General features: G+C 37.5%; 1 protein-coding gene across 1 annotated transcript in view; it reads left to right on the top strand.

Annotated features, from left to right (window-relative positions):
- Positions 1 to 21,386, top strand: part of LOC139982366 (uncharacterized) — a 36,189-nt gene extending 14,803 nt beyond the window's left edge. The window contains exons 2-6 of the mRNA XM_071995118.1: positions 16,536 to 16,838; positions 17,049 to 17,312; positions 18,537 to 18,683; positions 19,832 to 20,002; positions 20,306 to 21,386. Of these exons, the coding sequence (XP_071851219.1) occupies positions 16,536 to 16,838; positions 17,049 to 17,312; positions 18,537 to 18,683; positions 19,832 to 20,002; positions 20,306 to 20,427 (1,007 nt within the window). The 3' untranslated portion in view covers positions 20,428 to 21,386. The remainder of the gene's footprint in view (positions 1 to 16,535; positions 16,839 to 17,048; positions 17,313 to 18,536; positions 18,684 to 19,831; positions 20,003 to 20,305) is intronic.
- Positions 21,387 to 22,506: the final 1,120 nt, after the last annotated feature.

Raw genomic sequence — 22,506 nt, forward strand, 5'->3', positions numbered from 1 at the left:
CTTATTTTTCAATTATGAGTCATATCTTATTTCTCTGGTTTTCTATAATACTAATAATAATAATAATAATAATAATAATAATAATAATAATAATAATAATAATAATAATATATATATATATATTTATATATAAGTATATATATATATATATATATATATATATATATATATGTATATATAAATATATATTTATGTATATATATATAAATATATATATATATATATATATCTGCAGCCTTATTTTCAATGAAATGCATCATATATTATTAATGCAGCTTATTTGTTATTCCCACCCATCCATACCTATACACGTACATGCATTGCATACATACATACACTCACGCATGCACACATGCATACACCATGGAGGGAAAACTGTTTTTACCTCCATGGAGGTTAAACTGTTTTTTACCTCCATTTTACCTGTTTTTTTTTTTACCTGTTTTTGACCTCCATGCATACACATACTGGTAGGTATATAAATGATCCTATTCGCCAAACACACTGTTTTCTTTATTTACAACTATAGTTCTAATTAAAGGCTAAGGCCATGGCATGTCGTCAACTTAAAAAAACGTTAACCTTCATTTCCTGTGTGAGAGAACGCAACGTGATAGGAATGATTACGTAATATCATCTTTCATCGGCCCTCTCGATGTTGACCGCAAACGTGGAGATGTTCAACCAGACTTCAAACAGGTGCGGACATCGAGCCCAGCCCAACTATTTTGTGTTAGGGGTTAAATATTTCTTTTGGGTAAAGTGTGAAAACAGATTTTTTTCCAGAGTTGTTGGAACAATTGTACGCACACAAAGTCGGCATATCTGCTAGATATAATTGATATGATTATATTTAGGTTTTCCATTTTATTTTATTTTCATTTTGGAAACTATGAGAGATTTGTTTTACTTAACCCCCGCGAAAAGTCGTACCACTCATTGCACTCAAAATATTGCGCTTCAGATAGGAACAATGATTTCCCTGCCAGTGCATTGACTTTTTCAAAGATAGTAAACGTTGGCCGTATCGGGTAAGCCCCGGTAGAAAATAGCGTGTGTGCGCTGCTTGGATGATATATACCCCCCACGAAAAGACTCACTGCATAGCTGTCGATCGCTGTTCATATTCTCTATTGCAATAACCAGGTTCGGACGTTTTCCAAGGTTTTCCAAGCCTGCCGCTATGCCCGGAGTTAACTCGTTGAAACACGGGTTCAAATTGCAGGGCTTATCTGCGGTTACAGTTTTTGCTCCACCTATCCTTGCTTGAAGCAAGACCGCGTTCGTGGGACCGGGGTATTTGTTGTCTTTTTTCTACCACAAACATCCGCACTATTATTTGATATCGTAAATTTTCACTGTCGTAGTTGCATACACATACGTATAAGTTTGTTAGACCAGGGAGTTGTTCAGACCACCAACGTATTTATACCCTGACAAGGTTAGACTGCTCATGTACGGATGCACCAAACGCAAAATCGTAGAGCCGAAGTTGCGAAAAAGTTCGAAACGCCTAAATAATAATTTTATAAAATGACGAGACCAAGAAATTGGTGTGTGGCAGAGGAAGACTCAAGATTTTTCTTTTTTCGGACTTGTCCGAAGTCTACTTTTGGAACCAAAGAGCCCTTGTCAACAATTACATGAAGATTCGAAATATACCGCCGATCCCAAACAGCATTAAGGTGAGGAAAATTTTTGGACTTATTTCCGTATAATGAAATATATTTTGTGTTAAGAATAACCAAGTGGAGTTTTTGGTTCTTGCATGTATATGGGTATGCTTTTAAAATAAATTGAAAGTGCATAGCCAATCGCCCCAAATCATAGCACGCTAAAATTGCTAGGCGTTTTCAAAAAGCAGTGGCGTAGGAAGGTACTTTTGAGTGGGGGGGGGGGGGGGCTGAAGACTGATGGCCGGCCTGGGGTAGGGGTCTAAGGAGAGGGGGTGTCCCCCTCCCCTTTGGAATTTTTTGCATTTCCAGGTAGCCTCAGATGCAATTTGGTGCAATATAGCACACTTCAACACCTACTCCATTTTGTAAACTTAATTTTGTATTTTCACCAGGCCTTAGATGCAATTTGGTGCTCCAAATGAGATTTTTTTCTCATTTGGAAATGAAAAAGGGGTTTTCTGACTTGCGAAGCGGGGGGGGGGGGGCGGAATGATACTTCCGCCCCTCCACATTTTTCACTGGGGGAGCTGAGCCCCCCCCCCAGCCCCACGGTTCCTACGCCCTTGCGGAAATGAACAAGCGCTTCTCCACAGAAAACTGCCAGATCATGAGAGGGATCCAATCACTGAATCCAGAGAGTATATAAGGATTTCCTCTCGATGGAAAGCGTCGAACAGTTTGGCCAAGTTTTCGATGCGAGCATGGAAGACCTCAAACACGAGGTTCCGCAAGCACAGAGACTCCTCCAGCGCTAGTTCGCTAACACGGGAGAGACGCCACCACCCAACCTTCTGTCGCTGACATCGTTTCTGGAGCCATATAATGATGTCTTTGCAGAGCTGTTACGCCTTTGTAAAATTGCCATTGCGATTCCGGTATTGAGTGCTGGATGCGAGCGCAGCTTCTCAACATTGAAGCTCGTCAAAACCTATCTGCGGAACACAATGTCAGACACTCGCCTTAGTGATCTCGGAGTTTTACATATCGAAAGGGAACTGTCCGAGGGGATCAATTTGGAAGAATTCGTCGCAGACAGTCATCAGAATAGGCGAATTAACCTTCGCTAAACTGTTTGAGTGAGCCCTAGACAGTGCAAAAGAAGGGCCCGAAGGGGGAATGATAACATCTTTTGTTGATTGGGGAGGGGGGGGGATGGTTACACTCCCAGGCCAGTCAGATATCATGCTGATCATCTTTGAATACTGACAGAAAGAGCATATAGTCTATTCAGATTTTTAAAGAGAACTATCGATGACTTTTTCAGTGATCTGTTTTATCGTTAATAATACCTATGTGGAAATAACATAAAACGTCAGCTAACTAGAGTGACCATCTGTGCCCTACATTGCTGACACAATACCCGATTTGCCACAGTTTGTCATGCAAACTGTTTGGTATGTCTTTTGTACTAGCTTAGTCTGCCCCACCAATCAGACCCTTCGCCCCCTCCCTTTGCCCCCCCCCCCCCAGATGAAAAAGTCTGGCTACGCCACTGAAGCACGCACAGCGTAAGTAAATTAATGATTATGTTAATTCATGAAAATACGATAAATCTTTCAATAGTGCAATCGTTAACTTGTCTGTGCTTGTTGATTAGTCATTATGGCTTATATACATTCTCGTTAAAGTTTGAAATGCAATGCAGATACGGTCATAAGCAATGTATTTCATATATTTTCCGAACACATTTGACAGTTCATGAAATGTCATTAAAAGTTGCACATCGTGCAATTTTTAAACATTGTTATAGTTTTATAAACCTTTTTACACTTTCCTTATTTATCCAAGTGAACCAAAAACGGATACTGGCTATTAAATTTATTTATATTATATTAATATCATTATAATTGCTTTTATGAAGAACACTGATTTGTGTACCATTCCGCTTTGAGGAAATACAGACAATTTTCAGATACATTTCTTTAGAGCAATCATTTGCATGTTTATGTGTTTATGTTAGAAAGCAAGGCACATCCTGTTGTGAATTCATCTCATAGTTTACCTTTCTTGAATTGTCAAATATTTGGCTGCATTCCTTGTAAGCCGGATACAGCTTTGCAATTCTCACATATCTATTTATTATTACATATCAAATATAAGGAAGTATTACTCATTTCCGTGACGTGATTCAATTCGCAATCCCGTTGCTAGAAGCTAATGTTATTTTACTCAGTCGCAGAACGGTCCAACATACCAAAGCATAAAGTTACCTCAAACAAAGTAATTCATTTTGTGCGTTCATACTGCGAAATCCTGTATTTGAATGTTTGTCAACAAAAGGTCACTCATAGATTTAGACATTTTTTTTAACAACAATAATATTTAATTTTTCAACAAATGGAGTCTTTTTTACAATAAGGGTGCACTTTTGAGGGTAACGTGCTCCTTGTGCACCCCCTCCCCTCCTCGCTTCTACCGCCTCTGTATGTGTCTTAACAAAACCGGTGGGTGTGTTAAGAACAACTCCTAGATCATATATAGAATGCCAAATCAAAGGTGCACAGTCAATCGCTTCAAATGGAGTAATAACATGTTTGAGGTCGCTTTACGTTTGCATTACAGATATAAATAATTTGCTTTCTCTTTCTTTGTTGCAGGCGATTGGACCACAACCAACTCCAGTCACTTTCTTCCAACATCTTCGAAAACTTAACAAACTTGAAATACTTGTAAGTACATTCCATCAGCATAATATGTAGTTGATGTTACCATAGCTCTCAGTGGCGTAGGAAGGTACTTTTGAGTGGGGGGGGGGGGGCTGAAGACTGATGGCCGGCCTGGGGGAGGGGTCTAAGGGGAGAGGGTGTCCCCCTCCCCTTTGGATTTTTTTTGCATTTCCAGGTGGCCTCAGATGCAATTTGGTGCAATATAGCACACTTCAACTCCCACTCCTTTTTGTAAAGAATTTTGCATTTTCACCTGGCCTTAAATGCAATTTGGTGTTCCAAATGAGATTTTTTTCTCATTTGGAAATGAAAAAGGGGTTTTCTGACTTGCGGAGCGGGGGGCGGAATGATACTTCCGCCCCCCATATTTTTCACTGGGGGGGCTGGCGCCCCCAGCCCCCCGGTTCCTACGCCCTTGTCAAAAAGTACTTTCCTGGAAGCATTCACTCTCCATTTGTTCTCAAATATTCTAAGTGAACACCCAAAGCCATTCTTACCAAGGAAGTGATACTTCCCATGTTCGTACACTACAGTACTTGCAAGTACAACTTTCTCAGACAAATTATTCCATAACCCTCTGAGAATAAAAAGGAGTTTTGACAAATATATGGTACTTATAACTTCTGTAGTTTAAGACATTGATCTCTGGTAATTCTGCTTGGCAAACCTGAAAACAAGGTCAGTGAAGGATAAAATGTCTAAACCATACCATTCTTGAAAACCCGAATCAAGTCACCGCGTAATTAACCGACCTATAACCTCCATTGTGGTGGGTTAACTGTCAGAATGCACATTATCAGTGTTTTTATCTTCATGCAGAACTGACATCAACAGTGAATACTATTGTTCTCTGACTCGAGTCAAAGGACGCTTGAACCGCAGTGTGCTAATGTAACTGCCAAGCGTAACTTATTTGTGATTGCAGGTGTCCAACCGCAGTGTAGACAAGCATTTAACGTTATACATTGAATTCGAACTTCTTCATGATCTGTCGTCATATTTTGTGTATTACTATTTTTAAGTTGTTCATGCAAACACATAATGAACACCCTATACATTGCTCTAGATTGACTTTCAAGAAAAAACCGTCGGTGTCATGTAGTGTGGCTTGTCTACAACCCAAACTGATTAGAAAAGATATTTCAATCAATTCTGACTTGATTGTGAGTGAAAAAATGCTACTTGAAGCAAGTGCAATAACAAGCAACGCTGACAGCCATTTAACAAGTCAACGAGTGACACTCCTGACGGTTTCTACTACTACAATCTGTTTCTGTGATATTTTCCGACGAACAAGAAAACGGCGACCACAGTCGCGTAGTAACATACAAGTGCTACCTCCTTAAGCTTATATTATGTACGTACGTGAATTTGACAGAAAACTTGAGGGTCAAAGGTGAAAAAGTGAAGTACACTACATGATGCGAGTTAGTATTAAACGTTAGGCCTACTTCAAGTTGATTCAATGACTAGGATATACCGGCATTTTAAATTTATTATTCCTCTCGACAATTTACGGTACAATTAAAGGCAGGAGCCCAGGAAGTTATTGACCAAGCGATTTTGCCAATTTTTTGACAAGTTCGGTTCGTTGTAATACGCCTCAAATAGAACTTAGAAGAAAAGGGGCCTCTACGGGCTCTAACTTAGGCCCTAGGTAGCGTACACACTATTTCTAGACTGAAGTCTGTGTAGGCTAGGTCACAACATCAAAGGTGAGACCTAATTTCGTGCAGCTATTTGATTAATTCGATTGATGCTTCACGTTCCTTAACCTTCAGCTTTCATTTAAAAAAAAAACGTGTGTCTTTGTTGTTTGCACCTACAAATCTGTTAAAATTTCGTAGAAAATAACATTGTCACGTCCAACTCCCAACTTAGCAAGAGCTAGGCCGTAAGCCTATTTAATCAGTGAAGCCAGGATAGTGTTAACATATCAACATTGTTAAAACGTGAAGTGCTCCTAAATCCTAATTTCGTTCCTGTTGTCGGCTACTCCAAAATCCTAAAATTTTATGGCAACTATATAATTAGTTTTGAATCAATATAATATAGTAACAAGGAATATTATTGCTTCAGAGACTGACATGCACCAGTGCAGTGAAATGCTTACAGTCTTCAATTTCATGGGGGTGAAAGCCTCATGTGTACCCCTTCTCCCCTCTGGGTCAGACATTGGGCCAAGATTGGGGTTGATATATTGGAGTCCAAGGAGTCAAAGGACACTAGCATATTATCATATTCAGGTTTACTAACTGCTCTTTTCCACTTTAAAACAGACCTTCAACATCAGGAAGTAAAGAGAAAAGAAAGGCTCAGCACAAGTTACCTGTGCTTCACAAAAAGAGGAAGAGTAATAAGGATCAGCCAGTTGTCAGCCCTTTAGAATTCATCAAGAAGGAAGTCAATGCAGCATTCTTAGGTGAGAACCCTTAGAAGCTGTCAGGTACGGTAGCAGTACAATATACTGCCTCAGGAATTGGAACTGTTGTGGTTTTAGAACAGGGGGCCCCTACTAGCCAGATTGAGCATGCCAGACAATCTAATCTGGCCCACCAAAAAACAAAGGGAAAAAAAACCCAAACTTTTTGGTTCACCAATTTACTGAACAAAAAAAAAAATTGAAGAGAATTTGAATAAGCGTTAATTTTCAACACGAAAAAACATTGATCAAAGTTTGTCATAGATGCTAAAACAATCATCTTCCATTTTCAGCAATCTATTTTTGGCCTTTTGTTAGTCAAAATTTCTTCCTGTGGCTTCCATGGTGGGCCCGCATACTGTATGAGTAATATTCAGCAGCCCACAACTAAACGGACAGTAGGCAGCTGTTAAATTCATTTTACACCAGTTCCTGTGCAGTGTCCTTCATACTGAGCCATCTGTATGCCTCCAGCTACTGCATGCCCATTAAGAACTGCCTCAACTGTTGACTTTTCACCAGAAATTTACAACATCAATAGAAGTATCAGTTTTTATTTGAGTGTTATCGGGGAGGGGTCAGAACCCCATTAATAATGTGTTCATTAATTGAACATTGCTTCTCAACATACTTTAACAATCATTATAGTCACTGTGTACATTTGGTTTGAATAGTATTTTTAGCTTTACAAAGTTTACGGAAAACCTTTTGCATACCTACAGTGTGGCATTTCCCTGTCAGTTGATGTTAGCTTTGCAGAAATTTACTTACCATTGTTTTTACTTCTCCACAGGTGTTGCAAATATTGACATAGAAAATCTAGAAGTTGGTTGGAAGTTGAGAGAAGTGAATGTGTAATTTCTCACCAAACTAAAAGAGGCTATGTTAGATTTTAACAACCACAATATCAACCACTGACTGTTATAGCAACAACTTTGGAAAACTTGGAGAATTTTTCAGAACCCACGGTGAGTAATCAGCACTTGATTATAAAGTGATTTTTATAATGGAGTGCTTCATAATTGTTTATCAAAAACCATGCAGCAGTTACTGCTTGTGTGTGCATATGTGAGAGAGAGATGCCTTAGCTCAAATTTTGAAAACTTTGATAATTCAACAAGTGCAATATGCATGAAGTTCATACTTGGTAGAAAGCTACCCCTTAGCAAATTCTCAGCTGCAATTGTTATTTAATTGCCAGTGGTCAACCGTAAAAAACCCTATAAATGACCTTACTGAAGTAAAGGTTAAGTGAAATTAGTATGCTTATCCCTCAACCGAGTTCTTACCACTTGCTGTTACTTAGTACGTCAAAAATTGTTTGAGGTCCACACCACCTAAAAATCTGAAACTTTGTTAACAGGTTATCTCACCATGTACAGCTTACATAAAGTTCACACTTTGAACAATTAGAAGAATGTATTCGGTATCTACCACCTTAGTAAATTCTTCACTGTTATTGCTTTGGGAGGGGCCAAAGGTCATATGAGATAACCAATGGTCTAAACCTGAAAACTTTGTGAATGAGCTAACCCAAAGAATAAAGCTACATAGAATGTCAAATTTGTTCCTCTGATTGAATACTTGCCATCTATAATGTTAACTTTTTTTTAGGTCAAATGTCATTTGAGGTCAATTTTAGTTAAATTCTGAAGACATATCTCACTAAGTACAGCTTGCATGAAGTTAATGCTCAGTATGAAGACACTCTTAGTAAATACTCAGCTGATAGTGTGTTGGGAGAAGTCAAGGTCATTTGAAGTCACTAGCAGGGTTTTCGTTAGTAGCCGGGACCCGGGGCAAATGACTCGCTTACTGCACGTACAGGACCCGGCTACTTTGCAACGCTCAGTAAAAAAAAAAAAAAAATTTAAATTAAAAAAAAAAATTAGACGAAAAAAATCGAGAGAAATAAATACTATATAAATACTAAATTCTATCACAGACCTAGTTGGGTATTTTTTGGCAGTAAAATCCTACTCACTTTGTAGGTACCGTAGACCTATTATCATTTTGTTATGATGGCACTTCATTTAATGCAGCAAGTGCGTCACACCCTTGCTAAGTTCGGTTCAGTGGCATAGCTACCTCCCTAGGCTCCATGACCCGAGTGTTAATAAAAAAATTCAGGAGAAAAAAAGAAAAATAGGACAGAAGAAAGGGGTGATTGGGAGGGGGCAATATCATTGACCAAACAACTGTATATTGCACCATTTTGCATCTAGAGACTTTTTAAATTGCAATTTTCCGGCAAAGGGGAGGGGGAGGGTTAGACCCCTCCCCCATGTCCGCGTACAGACAGTCCCGCCTACTTTTCAACTTGACCCATCTACTTCATTTCTCAACAAAAACCCTGTTTTAGTGGTCAACAACTGACAACTTTTCTAGCTGAAGAAGTGAAGTTTTGGTAAATTTCAAATTTGATAGGAATTAAGCATTTGTCTTCTATTTTTTTGGCTGTTTCGGTCAAGGTCACTCAAGGTCAGTTAATTTCAGTCTGAAAAACTTCTTAAACATGGTACCTCACCATGCACATGGCAATATTAGCCCTAGACAAGAAGAACAACATGAACAGATCTTTTACTTGACATGTGGATTCCTACACACATCATAATATTAAAAACCTTTGAAAACATGATAACTCAGGGTTGTCCACACCATATCTTTGAGTACACATTTAGTTCTCCTTTGCTAATAGTTGCAAGAGATTTTTTTTTCATTTCACTGTGGATCCCATGTACTCAGTAGAACTCTCCCCTCCAATGCCCTACAATAACAATAGGCAAAGGAATCACTAAGCCCTGTGGCTTTCTGTTTGCATGTCAATTACACCTGATCTTTGAGGACAAAAGTCTGACATTACGCTACTTTGACTTAAGTTACTGATATATTCATTTTCACATTTTGTAACAAATTTTTCTTTCAGGCAAATGGATACCATTATGAAGTTATTGGTGGCATCCACAATCCAGACAAGAATGTAAAGATACAAAACTTTGGTTAGCAAACAAGCACATCAAAATAGGGGAAACCAGGCATCAGATGAGCATTGAGGTAAAGGTGACTACTATGAATGTTGTTTTTGGTTCCTTGCTTTAGCAAAAGGAACCTATGCAGTCAGGTTGGCGTGTGTGTGTGGGTGCGTGTGTCTGTGTGTGTGTGCATCTGTGACGCTTGCTTGGGTACGCTCTATCTCAATAAGGGAAAGTTGGATTGATGCCAAACTTGGACTATAGATCCGCCATATGGAGAAGGTGTGCCCTATTGTTTTTGGTGCCCACAAAGGTCACCAAAGGTCAGTTATGGTCAAAAAACCGAAAATATTAAACCTGCAATAACTCCCAGTGCCAATGTGTGACAAGATTGATATTGTGGGACAAGTTGTGAACTGGTTAGGGGAGCATTTCAAACTTAACGGTCATGTGATCCGAGGTCACCAAAGGTCAATTAATGATAAAAAACTAGTATTTTTGTGATAACTTGAAAACAAAATGTCCGTTAGGGTTGGGAGTTGCTTCAATGTTATCCTTTTGTTGACCCGCATCTGGGTGACCCTTGACCTCAATTTGACCTCTGGTGACCTTTACATGTTTTTGGGGATTTTTACAGTTTTGATGCTATTTTCAGATGTCAAAGGTACCTTCTGATCATAAATGTCATCAGGTTGACCCCGTGTGACCTTTATATGCGAGGTTATATGGGGTCAAAGTTTTTCGGTCGGAGTTAGGATGGTTGTACAGACTTGTCGTTTTGTTTTTTGGAATCAGGAGATTAAACTACACCTGAAACCAAGGTCAAAAGGTCAAAGGTCACATTAGAAAAAATGTGCTTATTTTGGGAGGAAACGAGCAAAAAAGAAAATGTTTGGTTTTGATGCTAGATTTGGATCTCAAAGGTACCTTCCGATCAAAAATGTCAATTGGTTGACACCCGTGTGACCTTCGTGTGCGAAGTTATACGAGGTCAAAGTTAATTTTCAGACATTTAATGCAATAACTCCCAGTTCCAAGGTGTGACATGGTTGATATTTTTGGACAAGTTGCAAATGGTATAGGGGAATATTTTCAAACTTAACGGTCATGTGATACGAGGTCACCAAAGGTCAATTAATGTTAAAAAACTAGTATTTTGGGGATAGCAAATGGGCAAAGAAAAAAATGTTTGAATTTGTATAGTTTGATGCTCTAATTTAGGTCTCATCAATCAAAAATGTCAATAAGTTGACCCAAGGTGACCTTTGTATGTTAAGTTATATGAGGTCAAAGTTAATTTTCAGACATTTAGTGTAATAACTCCCAGTACCAAGGTGTTACACAGTTGATATTTTGAGACAAGTTGCAAATGGTATAGGGGAATATTTTCAAACTTAATGGTCATGTGATCCGAGGTCACCAAAGGTCAATTAATGATAAAAAAGTAGTATTTTTGCGATAACTTGAAAACAAATTGTCCGTTAGGGTTGGGAGTTGCTTCAATGTAATCCAATTGTCGACCCGCATCTGGGTGACCCTTGACCTCAATTTGACCTCTGGTGACCTTTTCGTGTTTTGTGGATTTTTACAGTTTCGATGCTATTTTCAGATGTTAAAGGTACCTTCTGATCATAAATGTCAATGGGTTGACCCCCGTGTGACCTTCGTGTGCGAAGTTATATGAGGTCAAAGTTAATTTTCAGACATTTAATGCAATAACTCCCAGTGCCAAGGTGTTACAAGGTTGATTTTTTTGGACAAGTTGCAAATGGTATAGGGGAATATTTTCAAACTTAATGGTCATGTGATCCAACGTCACCAAAGGTCAGCTAATGTTAAAAAACTAGTATTTTTGGGGGGGGGGGAGAAAATGGGCAAAGAAAAAATGTTTGAATTTTTACAGTCATGCTCTATTTAGGTCTCACCGATCAAAAATGTCAATTGGTTGACCTCCGGGTGACCTTTGTGTGTGAAGTTATGTATACAAGTTCAAAGTTAATTTTTTGACATTTAATGCAATTAAATCTCAATGCCAAGGTGTGAAATGGTTGATATTTTGGGACAAGTTGTGAATGGGGTGGTGGAACATTTTAAAACTTAAAGGTCATGTCATCTGAGGTCACCAATGTTATCATATCTGTTGACACGCTTGTAGGTCTCTTATATTTGTTACATTTCCGACGCCATATTTAGATCTCAAAAGTGTCTTTTGATCAAAAATCTGATCACATTTTGTGATCACAAAAGTGTTGTCTATAGTGTTGGTTACTTTATGGGAACATGTAGGACCACAATTACTTGGACTATTTGAGCTCAATCTTGCTTGATAATATTATGTGTATTGTCATATACCCCAAGCAAGGAACCACAGTGCCCTTGGGCTCTTGTTATAGAAGAATTTCTGCCGAGCAGTTATTCATCTCATTCCTCCATATTGTATATTCAGGTTGCAATGACCTATGCATTAAGACATTGAAAGTGTGTATGAAAAGTCCTTGTCTACACATAACACATAACTTTGTGTTGTGCACACAGAATCGCTCTCTTACAGTATGTGAATTTTCAAATAATTGTTATCTAATCACTCTCATAGGGAGGATTAGGTACAATATTGTAGTTCCTTTGCCAGTTGGACCATTAACAGTATTACGCAACAGTTGTTAGTTTTCCCAATAGGGGTCATTCATTGTGGGGTATTGCATGGTCACCGGAAGTGTTTGACTGAGGGAGGGGTAAAAGTTGTCTGTGTGGGGTGTCCAATTTTATGTCAAACAGACCTCTTAAATGGCTGTGTTGATTTTCTTAAAACTTGGTATGAAGGTGTTTTAGGGTTAAAGTCTATGTCTAGCAGACCCCCCAGAAACATAGGTCACATGTCACATCAAATTAAATTCAATGTTTTAATTCAATATTACTCCAAGGGGACACATTACATTCAAATGGAATCTTCACTTGTATAATGGGAACAACATGTAGGCTACTAATACAGGCAGACATGTGACCTCTGTCATAGTATTAATCAGATTGTAGAGGACAGCAGAGTGATAGCACTGCAATCATATGACAGTATAGTCCTGCTAACTTATCATATCAAAAAAAAACATTTGCAGTCTTTGTTCATTTGTTTTTTTACTATCAATGCAACAGATAAAAAATAAATAAAATGGTTAGACTGTCAGTGTAGAATAAAGTTTTATTTCTCTCTTTTTTTCTGAAGATGACACAGAAATGCTCACACTGAGTCTGTTTGGTCTGGCCATTGCGTTCAAGAGGAAAACCATTGCAAGGAAACTTTGATGGGATGATGGCACAGAACTTACTGTGCCTATTGTTGCTAGGGATGATCCTAGATCACAGAGGATGAAAAAAATGTGTATAGCACTGATTAAAAGAAGCGTATTGAGTTTGGTGAAGGTCAAAGGTCATTTGGGGACAACAGGGAGGTTAATTGTCTTGTAGGGTATATGTGTTCATCTTTAGGAAGTGGCAACACTGGAACAGCCACATGGTCTTCTACTCTGCAAATCCTAAAATGCTTGTTTTAAGTGTAATGGAAATAAAAAGGGGGGGGGGGTGGGAGGGTTGGGTAAGGTTACAGTGACTTCTCTTATTATTGTACTTTTTTGGTATAAAATTATTAGTAGGGGTATCAGTATGCCCATTAGAGCAATCTGAGGGTCTGAATAGTACATCCTTCAGAACTGCATTGTAAGCCACTTATTGTTGTTATTAATGATGTAATTTCTTATTGCTAAATGACACTCCGAGCAGTAGGGGGTGTATCGGTACGGACTTCAGAACTGCATTCTTAGCCACCTAATGGTGTTATTATGTTATTTCAGAACTAATGGTGTAACTTCTTGGTGCTAAATGACACTCCAACCATTAGCGGGGCGTTTTGGTACACCTCTCAGAACTGTTTTGCAAGCCACTAAATTTTGTCACTTCTTGGTGCTAAATGACACTCCAACCAGTAGCGGGGCGTATTGGTACGCCCCTCAGAACTGTATTGTAAGCCACTAAATGTTGTTACTTCTTGGTGCTAAATGACACTCCAATCAGTAGCGGGGCGTATTGGTACGCCCCTTAGAACTGTATTGCAAGCCACTTAATTTTGTTACTTCTTGGTGCTAAATGACACTCCAACCAGTATCGGGGCGTATTGGTACGCCCCTTAGAACAACTGTATTGCAAGCCACTAAATTTTGTAACTTCTTGTTGCTAAATGACACTCCAACCAATAGTGGGGCGTATTGATACGCCCCTCAGAACTGTATTGTAAGCCACTAAATTTTGTAACTTCTTGTTGCTAAATGACACTCCAACCAATAGTGGGGCGTATTGATACGCCCCTCAGAACTGTATTGTAAGCCACTAAATGTTGTTACTTCTTGGTGCTAAATGACACTCCAATCAGTAGCGGGGCGTATTGGTACGCCCCTTAGAACTGTATTGTAAGCCACTACAGTAAATGTTGGTACTTCTTGGAACTAAATGACACTCCAACCATTAGCGGGGCGTATTGGTACGCCCCTTAGAACTGTATTGCAAGCCACTAAATTTTGTTACTTCTTTGTGCTAAATGACACTCCAACCAGAAGCAGGGCGTATTGGTAGGCCCCTTAATGGTGTTACTTCTTTGTGCTAAATGACACTCCAACCAGTAGCGGGGCGTATTGGTACGCCCCTCAGAACTGTATTGCAAGCCACTAAATGTTGTTACTTCTTGGTGCTAAATGACACTCCAACCAGTAGCGGGGCGTATTGGTACGCCCCTCAGAACTGTATTGTAAGCCACTAAATTTTGTCACTTCTTGGTGCTAAATGACACTCCAACCAGTAGCGGGGCGTATTGGTACGCCCCTCAGAACTGTATTGTAAGCCATTAAATGTTGTTACTTCTTGGTGCTAAATGACACTCCAATCAGTAGCGGGGCGTATTGGTACGCCCCTTAGAACTGTATTGTAAGCCACTAAATGTTGGTACTTCTTTGTGCTAAATGACACTCCAACCATTAGCGGGGCGTATTGGTACGCCCCTTAGAACTGTATTGCAAGCCACTTAATTTTGTTACTTCTTGGTGCTAAATGACACTCCAACCAGAAGCGGGGCGTATTGGTACGCCCCTTAATGGTGTTACTTCTTTGTGCTAAATGACACTCCAACCAGTAGCGGGGCGTATTGGTACGCCCCTTAGAACAACTGTATTGCAAGCCACTAAATTTTGTAACTTCTTGTTGCTAAATGACACTCCAACCAATAGTGGGGCGTATTGATACGCCCCTCAGAACTGTATTGTAAGCCACTAAATGTTGTTACTTCTTGGTGCTAAATGACACTCCAATCAGTAGCGGGGCGTTTTGGTACGCCCCTTAGAACTGTATTGTAAGCCACTAAATGTTGGTACTTCTTGGAACTAAATGACACTCCAACCATTAGCGGGGCGTATTGGTACGCCCCTTAGAACTGTATTGCAAGCCACTAAATTTTGTTACTTCTTTGTGCTAAATGACACTCCAACCAGAAGCGGGGCGTATTGGTACGCCCCTTAATAGTGTTACTTCTTTGTGCTAAATGACACTCCAACCAGTAGCGGGGCGTATTGGTACGCCCCTTAGAACTGTATTGCAAGCCACTAAATTTTGTAACTTCTTGTTGCTAAATGACACTCCAACCAGTAGCGGGGCGTATTGGTACGCCCCTCAGAACTGTATTGTAAGCCATTAATGGTGTTTCTTCTTGGTGCTAAATGACACTCCCTTGCAGTTGTGGGGTGTATTTGTTTCACTGATTCACTTTTGTACAGGGACAAGAGGTATTTTTCTTCCTTTTAATTCATGTAAGAAATTAACGTACTAAATTTCAGTTTATGGTCATGTAGATAAAATATAACATGAAATACATAAGTTGGTACAAACAAAGAATAATTTTCTCTTTGTGTTATTTTTTGTCTCAAATTTATGTATCTGCAGTATGATTACAATGCATTTGCCTTTTTAACTCACATTTTGAAGGTTTAAAGACAATGACAGTCATAGCGTAGATGTTTCCCTTGTATATACCATATTTTTATACCCGGATGCAAACGTCATTAAAAGCAATATCATTTCTGGTAAATTTATCAATGTTGAACAGAAAGTTTTTTTTTTCTTGGATAAAAGTCAGGTTTAAATAGTTCCTAGAAACCCTAAATGTTTCCTAGCCTCTTTTACTTACCCAGGCCTTGTAAGTTGCATATAAACATGTCTTTGTATTGAGATCTCATTTTTTAGAAACTTACTCTTCCAAAAGAATGGGGTATATTAGAAAAATTGTGTTCAGTAAAATCATTTTGTAGGGGAAAAATAGGACTTAATGTTACTTTATAAGCTCTGGTTTATTAATTTTTTAACACTAGTAATTGAATGTATAAAAGCACGTTACGGCATTCTGATGGTAGCCGTAGCCTTTATATACTGATGGGAATCCATATGGGGAATTAAGTGTATATTAATTGTTAGGTATGTGCTATCATTAGTTGTTTTTCATGTCACCTTCTGGGACATAATATGGTGTGGGATGGGGAAATGAACTCAGTAAACGGGCCGTTAAGGGGACTGGGGAGGCCGCGGCGCCCTCTAGTTATTATATTAACAACGCCCTGTATTGCCCTGCACATTAATCATACATGCGGCGTTCCCTCTTTCGTAAGATAGCCTCGAAGTTCGCTAATCATTTAGTTAGTCAGTTCTTCCTTTACTAGCAGAAAACTACATTTATATTTAAATCAACAACAACAATTCCTACTTTTCGTTTCAGCAAAATCTCAAGAGTTTTTACCATTAGTTTACACCATCTCTCATTACCCGGAAGGCGATCGTTCTTCGACCGGTTACATTTACGCCATCGATAGGTTAGACTTCGGTGGTGAATTACAAGTCACAAAAGACGACAAAGATCTATCCAGTGTTGCCGTTGAGACTGGTCAAATTATTGCTGATGGAGTCAACTTTGGAGTTTATTTCCGTTTACGTGCACAAGAGCGATATGGTGCATACAAAGGAACATATACTTATGAAGATTTTGTTTTCATCACTCACACATTTTTGAAACCAAAATCAGGTTAGTTAAAAGAAACCCATACCGTTTCAAGAGTGTTATCTTGAATTTATACATTAATCGTAAGGAAATGTATTCCATTGATCGATTAATCTTCCTTTTTTGTCTGTTAATGATTTAAGCCATGTTTAACTCTTATAACAATTGAACCGAAATACGTATGGTCGTTTACGCAGAGAAAATAACTTTTTTCTTTTTTTTTAAACAAAACAGATATTCTGAACACAAGGGGTGTATATACAGTCCATATTTATCCTGAATCACTGACTTCTGACAAATTAAAGGAGGAAATACAGATTGGCGTTGGATGGTCTCCAGGTTGTAGTAGGATTATTTGGTGGAAAGGAAAGAAGCGAAATATTAACACCGGACCTAAACTTACCCTGAAATCTGTCCAGGATGCTGGTCTCTATACCATAGGGAGACCAAAACGAGTGAAAAGAGGATGGTTTGTCCAAATCCTGGTAACTGCTTCACGTAAGTTCATCTACGCTTCACATGTTCAGGTATAACAATGAATACAACTTTGTTATAAACAACGAACAGACCGTCTGTGGATCTAATGTGTTAGAATTGTAGGATGACAGAAAGATAAAGATTGAAACTGGTTAACATAGCACTTGATTTGACTCCATTTGATTTAACTATATGATATAAATATGATATATATAATTTATATATATATATATATATTCACATGTTTGCAACAACAATATAAATTAACTAATTGTGCTACAATAACTTAAAATATATAAACGAAGTTTAAGATAATCAAGTACACAAAAGTGAACACAAAAATGTAAGAAATGTAAATAATTACAACGACAAAAGTGTGTTAAAAAACGAAACTAATAAAACGGTTATTATTTCATTGTAATACATTTTGCCCAATCATAGAAGTTTGCTGTGGTTTTAAGTGGCGCAAGCTACCATAAATTTCGATTGATCATGTAATTGTCAAGACCTTCAGAGTTACAACAAGTGAGGAAAAGTTGCCTTTAAAATTAACTTGAATATATTAATACATAATTCTAGACAAATGGCTATATATATATATATATATATATATATATATATAGAACCTCTCGACATAAAATCAGTGTCCATGGCCTAGTTGGTTAGGGTGTCCGCGTACAAAGCGGAAGGCCCCGGTTCGAATCCCGGTGGAGGCTGGACGTTTTATCACTGTTCTTGATTTTTAAACTCATTACGATTTTCATATATATATATATATATATATATATATATATATATATATATATATATATATATATAAATAAATTTGTTGGTTCTATATTCATCATCGTTTACTTAAATTACCTCCTATGTCATAAAAGCCTTAATTACAATCGCCGATAATGGAATTTCTTAAATTAAAAATTGCACAAATGATGCACACCCCACGAGGTAAGTAATGCCGTCAAGTTATAACGAAGCACGAATTACGTAATATGCAATATGAAATATATAGTGATCTCATAAACACTTCAAATATATCATACGTCGCATTGCTAACCAAACTAATTGTACACCAAATGCCACATCAAATATTCCCCTCTGTGAAAACAATCAGTAAATGCATTTTAAGGCTTGCACGTTACATGTGCAAATCATTTGTCAAACCGCCGGAACCGCCTATTGCCTCCGGAATATGTTCTCAGGTGAACTAGGTTGCGGAAAATTGTATTAATTTCTTTGCAGATTGTCCAGAAAATTACTTTTATGATATTCTCGACACCGAAGCCTGCAGGAAAAGTACCAACGTATGCCAGAACGGTGGTGTCCAGCATGGCACTTTAAATGCATGCAATTGTCCTCCTTTCTTTGTTGGTTTGTTTTGCGAATGTGGTGAGTTAAATCTTCATCTTAACAAATTTTGAAAACATTCAATACAAAGTAAGAACTTGTTATTATATTCTTCTTTATGATCAGTATCATAGAGATCCGGTTACATGCATGGTTTAAGAATATATATACACACGATACATAAAATAACAAATTTTAGAAAAAAAGAAAAATCATTGATGTTACGGTCAGCTTCAACGTTAAAAAATGACATATATAACTTTCTTTTTGAAATAATATATTTTTTATCTATGTTTGATATATGCAGTTAAATTGTCGCTGACAATTATCAAACACAACGGTTAATCTATCTACTGATGAATGATCTTATATTAAGTATCTTTTTTTCAGACATTCTCATTTTTCGATCTCGCATGACATTCGACCTCACTAAACTAAGATTCGTATTTGATATAGGGCGTCTACATGCTGTATAAGAAATAACCATTTGACTCTTTCAGACATTGAGCTTCGGTGATGACCTTTGACCTCCAATACAAATAACTACAATTTTCCTTTTAATATGTAGCGTTTATATATTAATTAATATGAGCTAACGCTTGAACTGATTCATCCTCCTTACAATTTTCAGCCTTTGACTTTTGATGGCATCTATTGATATTTTACTTTGAACAAACCAAAACATATCGTTTATTCCATACTAAACATCCGCAAACAACTGCGAGGTATATATATATTATTCCTTCTTGTTTACCATCAAGGTGTTACACACAAACCACCAGATTCACAAACACAAATACATTTACGACCGACTATACGTTTTCTGTTGGCTTTGAAACAAAGGCGAGGAAAACTAAAGTAACGTATTACCGAATAATAAGTTCTGACGTTTGCTGTGTGCTCTTTATATTATGATAATTCATAATGGTATCCTTTATAACTTTATTTGGGACATATTCTGAGTATTAAATATCAGGTGTAAGATATGTGATGCAGTTTTGTTATATTTGTGTGGTCCAGTATGCTGTCTACATAACATTGTAGATTGGACCTTTCCTCCGTAACGGTGAATAATATGTAAGATATGAAATCTAAAAGCAAAAAATCACAAACCGCATTTCTTTAGTTTATGACATGTTTTGTTTTTTTTTCATTTTCTAATACAAATTATATTTTTGTCACCTTTCTAGCTGTCTCTGATATTAATGAACAGTTTTTTTTGGGAATTTCTCTCGGACGGATTGTGACATGTGGAGATCTACCAGGTGGTAATCCAAAATGCAAAGGATATTTGATATGCGGTGAAGACAGCTATGGCTGCCGTTGTGCACCTGGTTGGCGGGGCAATGCATGTGACAGAGGTTTGTAACAGTAAATATATATATATATATATATATATATATATATATATATATATATATATATATATAAATATTAATATATATATATACATACGCACTAAAACTTCATTCTCTCCAGAAGAAAAAAATATTCGCAAGAAAAAATCTTGGAAGTAGACCCAATGTTTAATGTTGATTTAGTACTATAAAGTTTCGAACTACATTGATTAAAACAGGGTGAACTTTAAAAAACCTCTCGAGATGAACCTTGTTATGTGTAATGGTTTCTTCAATCTTTTCACTACTTTTGTTTTATTATTTCAGCCTGTCCTAAAGGGAAATGGGGAGCTAATTGTCTGCAAAACTGTCCCAGCTCTGAAACTGACTGCAACCGCTTTTACGGGCCATCAACTAATTTGATCTCGAATGGATGTGTCCCGTCTTAAAGGTTTAGAGGATGGATACTGATCACATTAGTGTTGTTCTCTGGGTATACCTAAAAAAAATATATGTTTTCAATTCGCTTCACATATGCCATCAATAAATGTTAAAAGATATTAAAACTAGAACAAAAACTAAGGTTAAGAAAGTGGTCGAAGATTCAACATGTGCCTAGTACTCTGCGATGAAAACATATTAATGCGACACATTCAAAAGGTCAATTTCAGCAAATGTGTTTGCTCTTCATGCGCAGGAATTATTGCAAATGTATTTTGTGATCGACAAACAAATTCACAAATGGAAATAATTGTTCTTGGATGAAATGGAAAAATTAAATGTCCTTATTTTGAATCCTTTGTTGTGTTAATAATCATGTGGAAGTATGTTTATATATCTATATTATATACGTGGTACATAACGAAGATGTGTCATTTCATAAACAATCTTTAAAGACAGGACATGCTGTGTTAGTCCTGTTCGTCGTTGCCACAGGACATTATAAAATATAGTGCACTGTTTGATCGTTCAATTGGAAAATTAATGAACTGTTATCTTAGTAGTTAAAGAATTAGGCTAAATATCTCCTACTTCTCTTACCATTACTGTATTTTGTATTTTCTTGGTATTTTGGTTTTTATTATATTTGGTTTTACTGCTTCATACAGGGAGTTATTGGTCAAACTAACTCACTTGCTAACTTCTGAATAATTTCACTAACTAAATCGTCGATGGAGTTGTTTGTTCAAAATAAATCATCAACTTTTGGGTTGGTGTCTGAAAGGCTCTTCAAGGGTTGGTTGATTTCTTTCTTTCGGATGAAGCGCTCGAGGGAACATGTACGCTCGAGAGAACACCATTCAAATGTAATCTTTTCACGCCAGCTACGAGAATATTATGATTATTGTCCCACATATTGTAAGTGCTCAATAAAAATCACAGGTCTGCCCCCTACAATTAAATATATAATAAAGCATCAAATAGTTAATTTATAAAAAAAAAATTGCGTTGGAATAGCTATTCTAACAAGCGGTTGTTGGTTTCCTTCTCTCGGATGAAACCCCTGAGGGAACACGCACTGACACGATTCAGATTTACTCAGGAGAGTGATAATGAGTTGTTTAAAAATTGTATTGATTACAGCTGTTAAGCAACTGTGATGGAATTTGTTTGTCAACAAGTTCAAAATGGTTAGTTAATTGGAAACAAAATGAAAAAATGGTGATTTCAAGCGGCAACGATAGCAAAGTAGATGTATTGTTAGCAAAAGTCATTGGCTGTGATTTGTTGCGTTTATATCATGGTAGATGCAGCGGAAAGTTCTTAAACATTCACATGGGTCCAGACCAAACGACATTTCTTCCTCTGAGACTACGCAACTTTCACGACAAATACAAAGAGTTGTTGCTATAAAACAACTGTCCATAAATGTCAATATCATGTAACAACAATATTTGTTCTCAAACTGTCGGAAAGTTCACAAAAAGTCCTTTTAAATACCACCAACTATAACCTTTTGAAATTGTAATATATTAAAACGAGCTGTGAAGTGTAGAAGCATATCCTGTCATCTGGAAGTAAGGAACTAACCAAGTATTGTTCCAACCCAATTACAATGCAATGTAAAGCGCCAATGAGCAATACGTAAATATCACTTCATGTACGGGAAATGTAGCAGCGAAAGCGATCCGGATGAAATCGGAAATGATATTATCCAATTTAAGAACAGATAATACAAGTTCAAAGTATTGACTGACATCCATGCCAACGTAGCCAGAGGCCGCTGCACAACTTTTGGGTTTACCACGGCGATAGACCAACCAGGAATTCAATATAGAATCCCAAAAGAGATAAACAAATGTTGATCTGGATCTTAGTAGCGTGTTTCGTTCTTAGTGATCTGAAATAAAACATATTCAAAAGATTTCATTGGGGGCTAAAGTAAACTGGTGTGCTGCAAGAAATCGGTATAATATATACGTTAACAAAGGAAGGGTGACCTCGACTGCTATTCATCTATGTACGCGTCATGGCTCCATTGTAATTGAACTGAGGATGTGATACATATCCAACATTACAGCTTGCAT

Source organism: Apostichopus japonicus, chromosome 16 (genome assembly GCF_037975245.1).
Source record: "Apostichopus japonicus isolate 1M-3 chromosome 16, ASM3797524v1, whole genome shotgun sequence".
In the NCBI taxonomy this organism is placed as follows: domain Eukaryota; kingdom Metazoa; phylum Echinodermata; class Holothuroidea; order Aspidochirotida; family Stichopodidae; genus Apostichopus; species Apostichopus japonicus.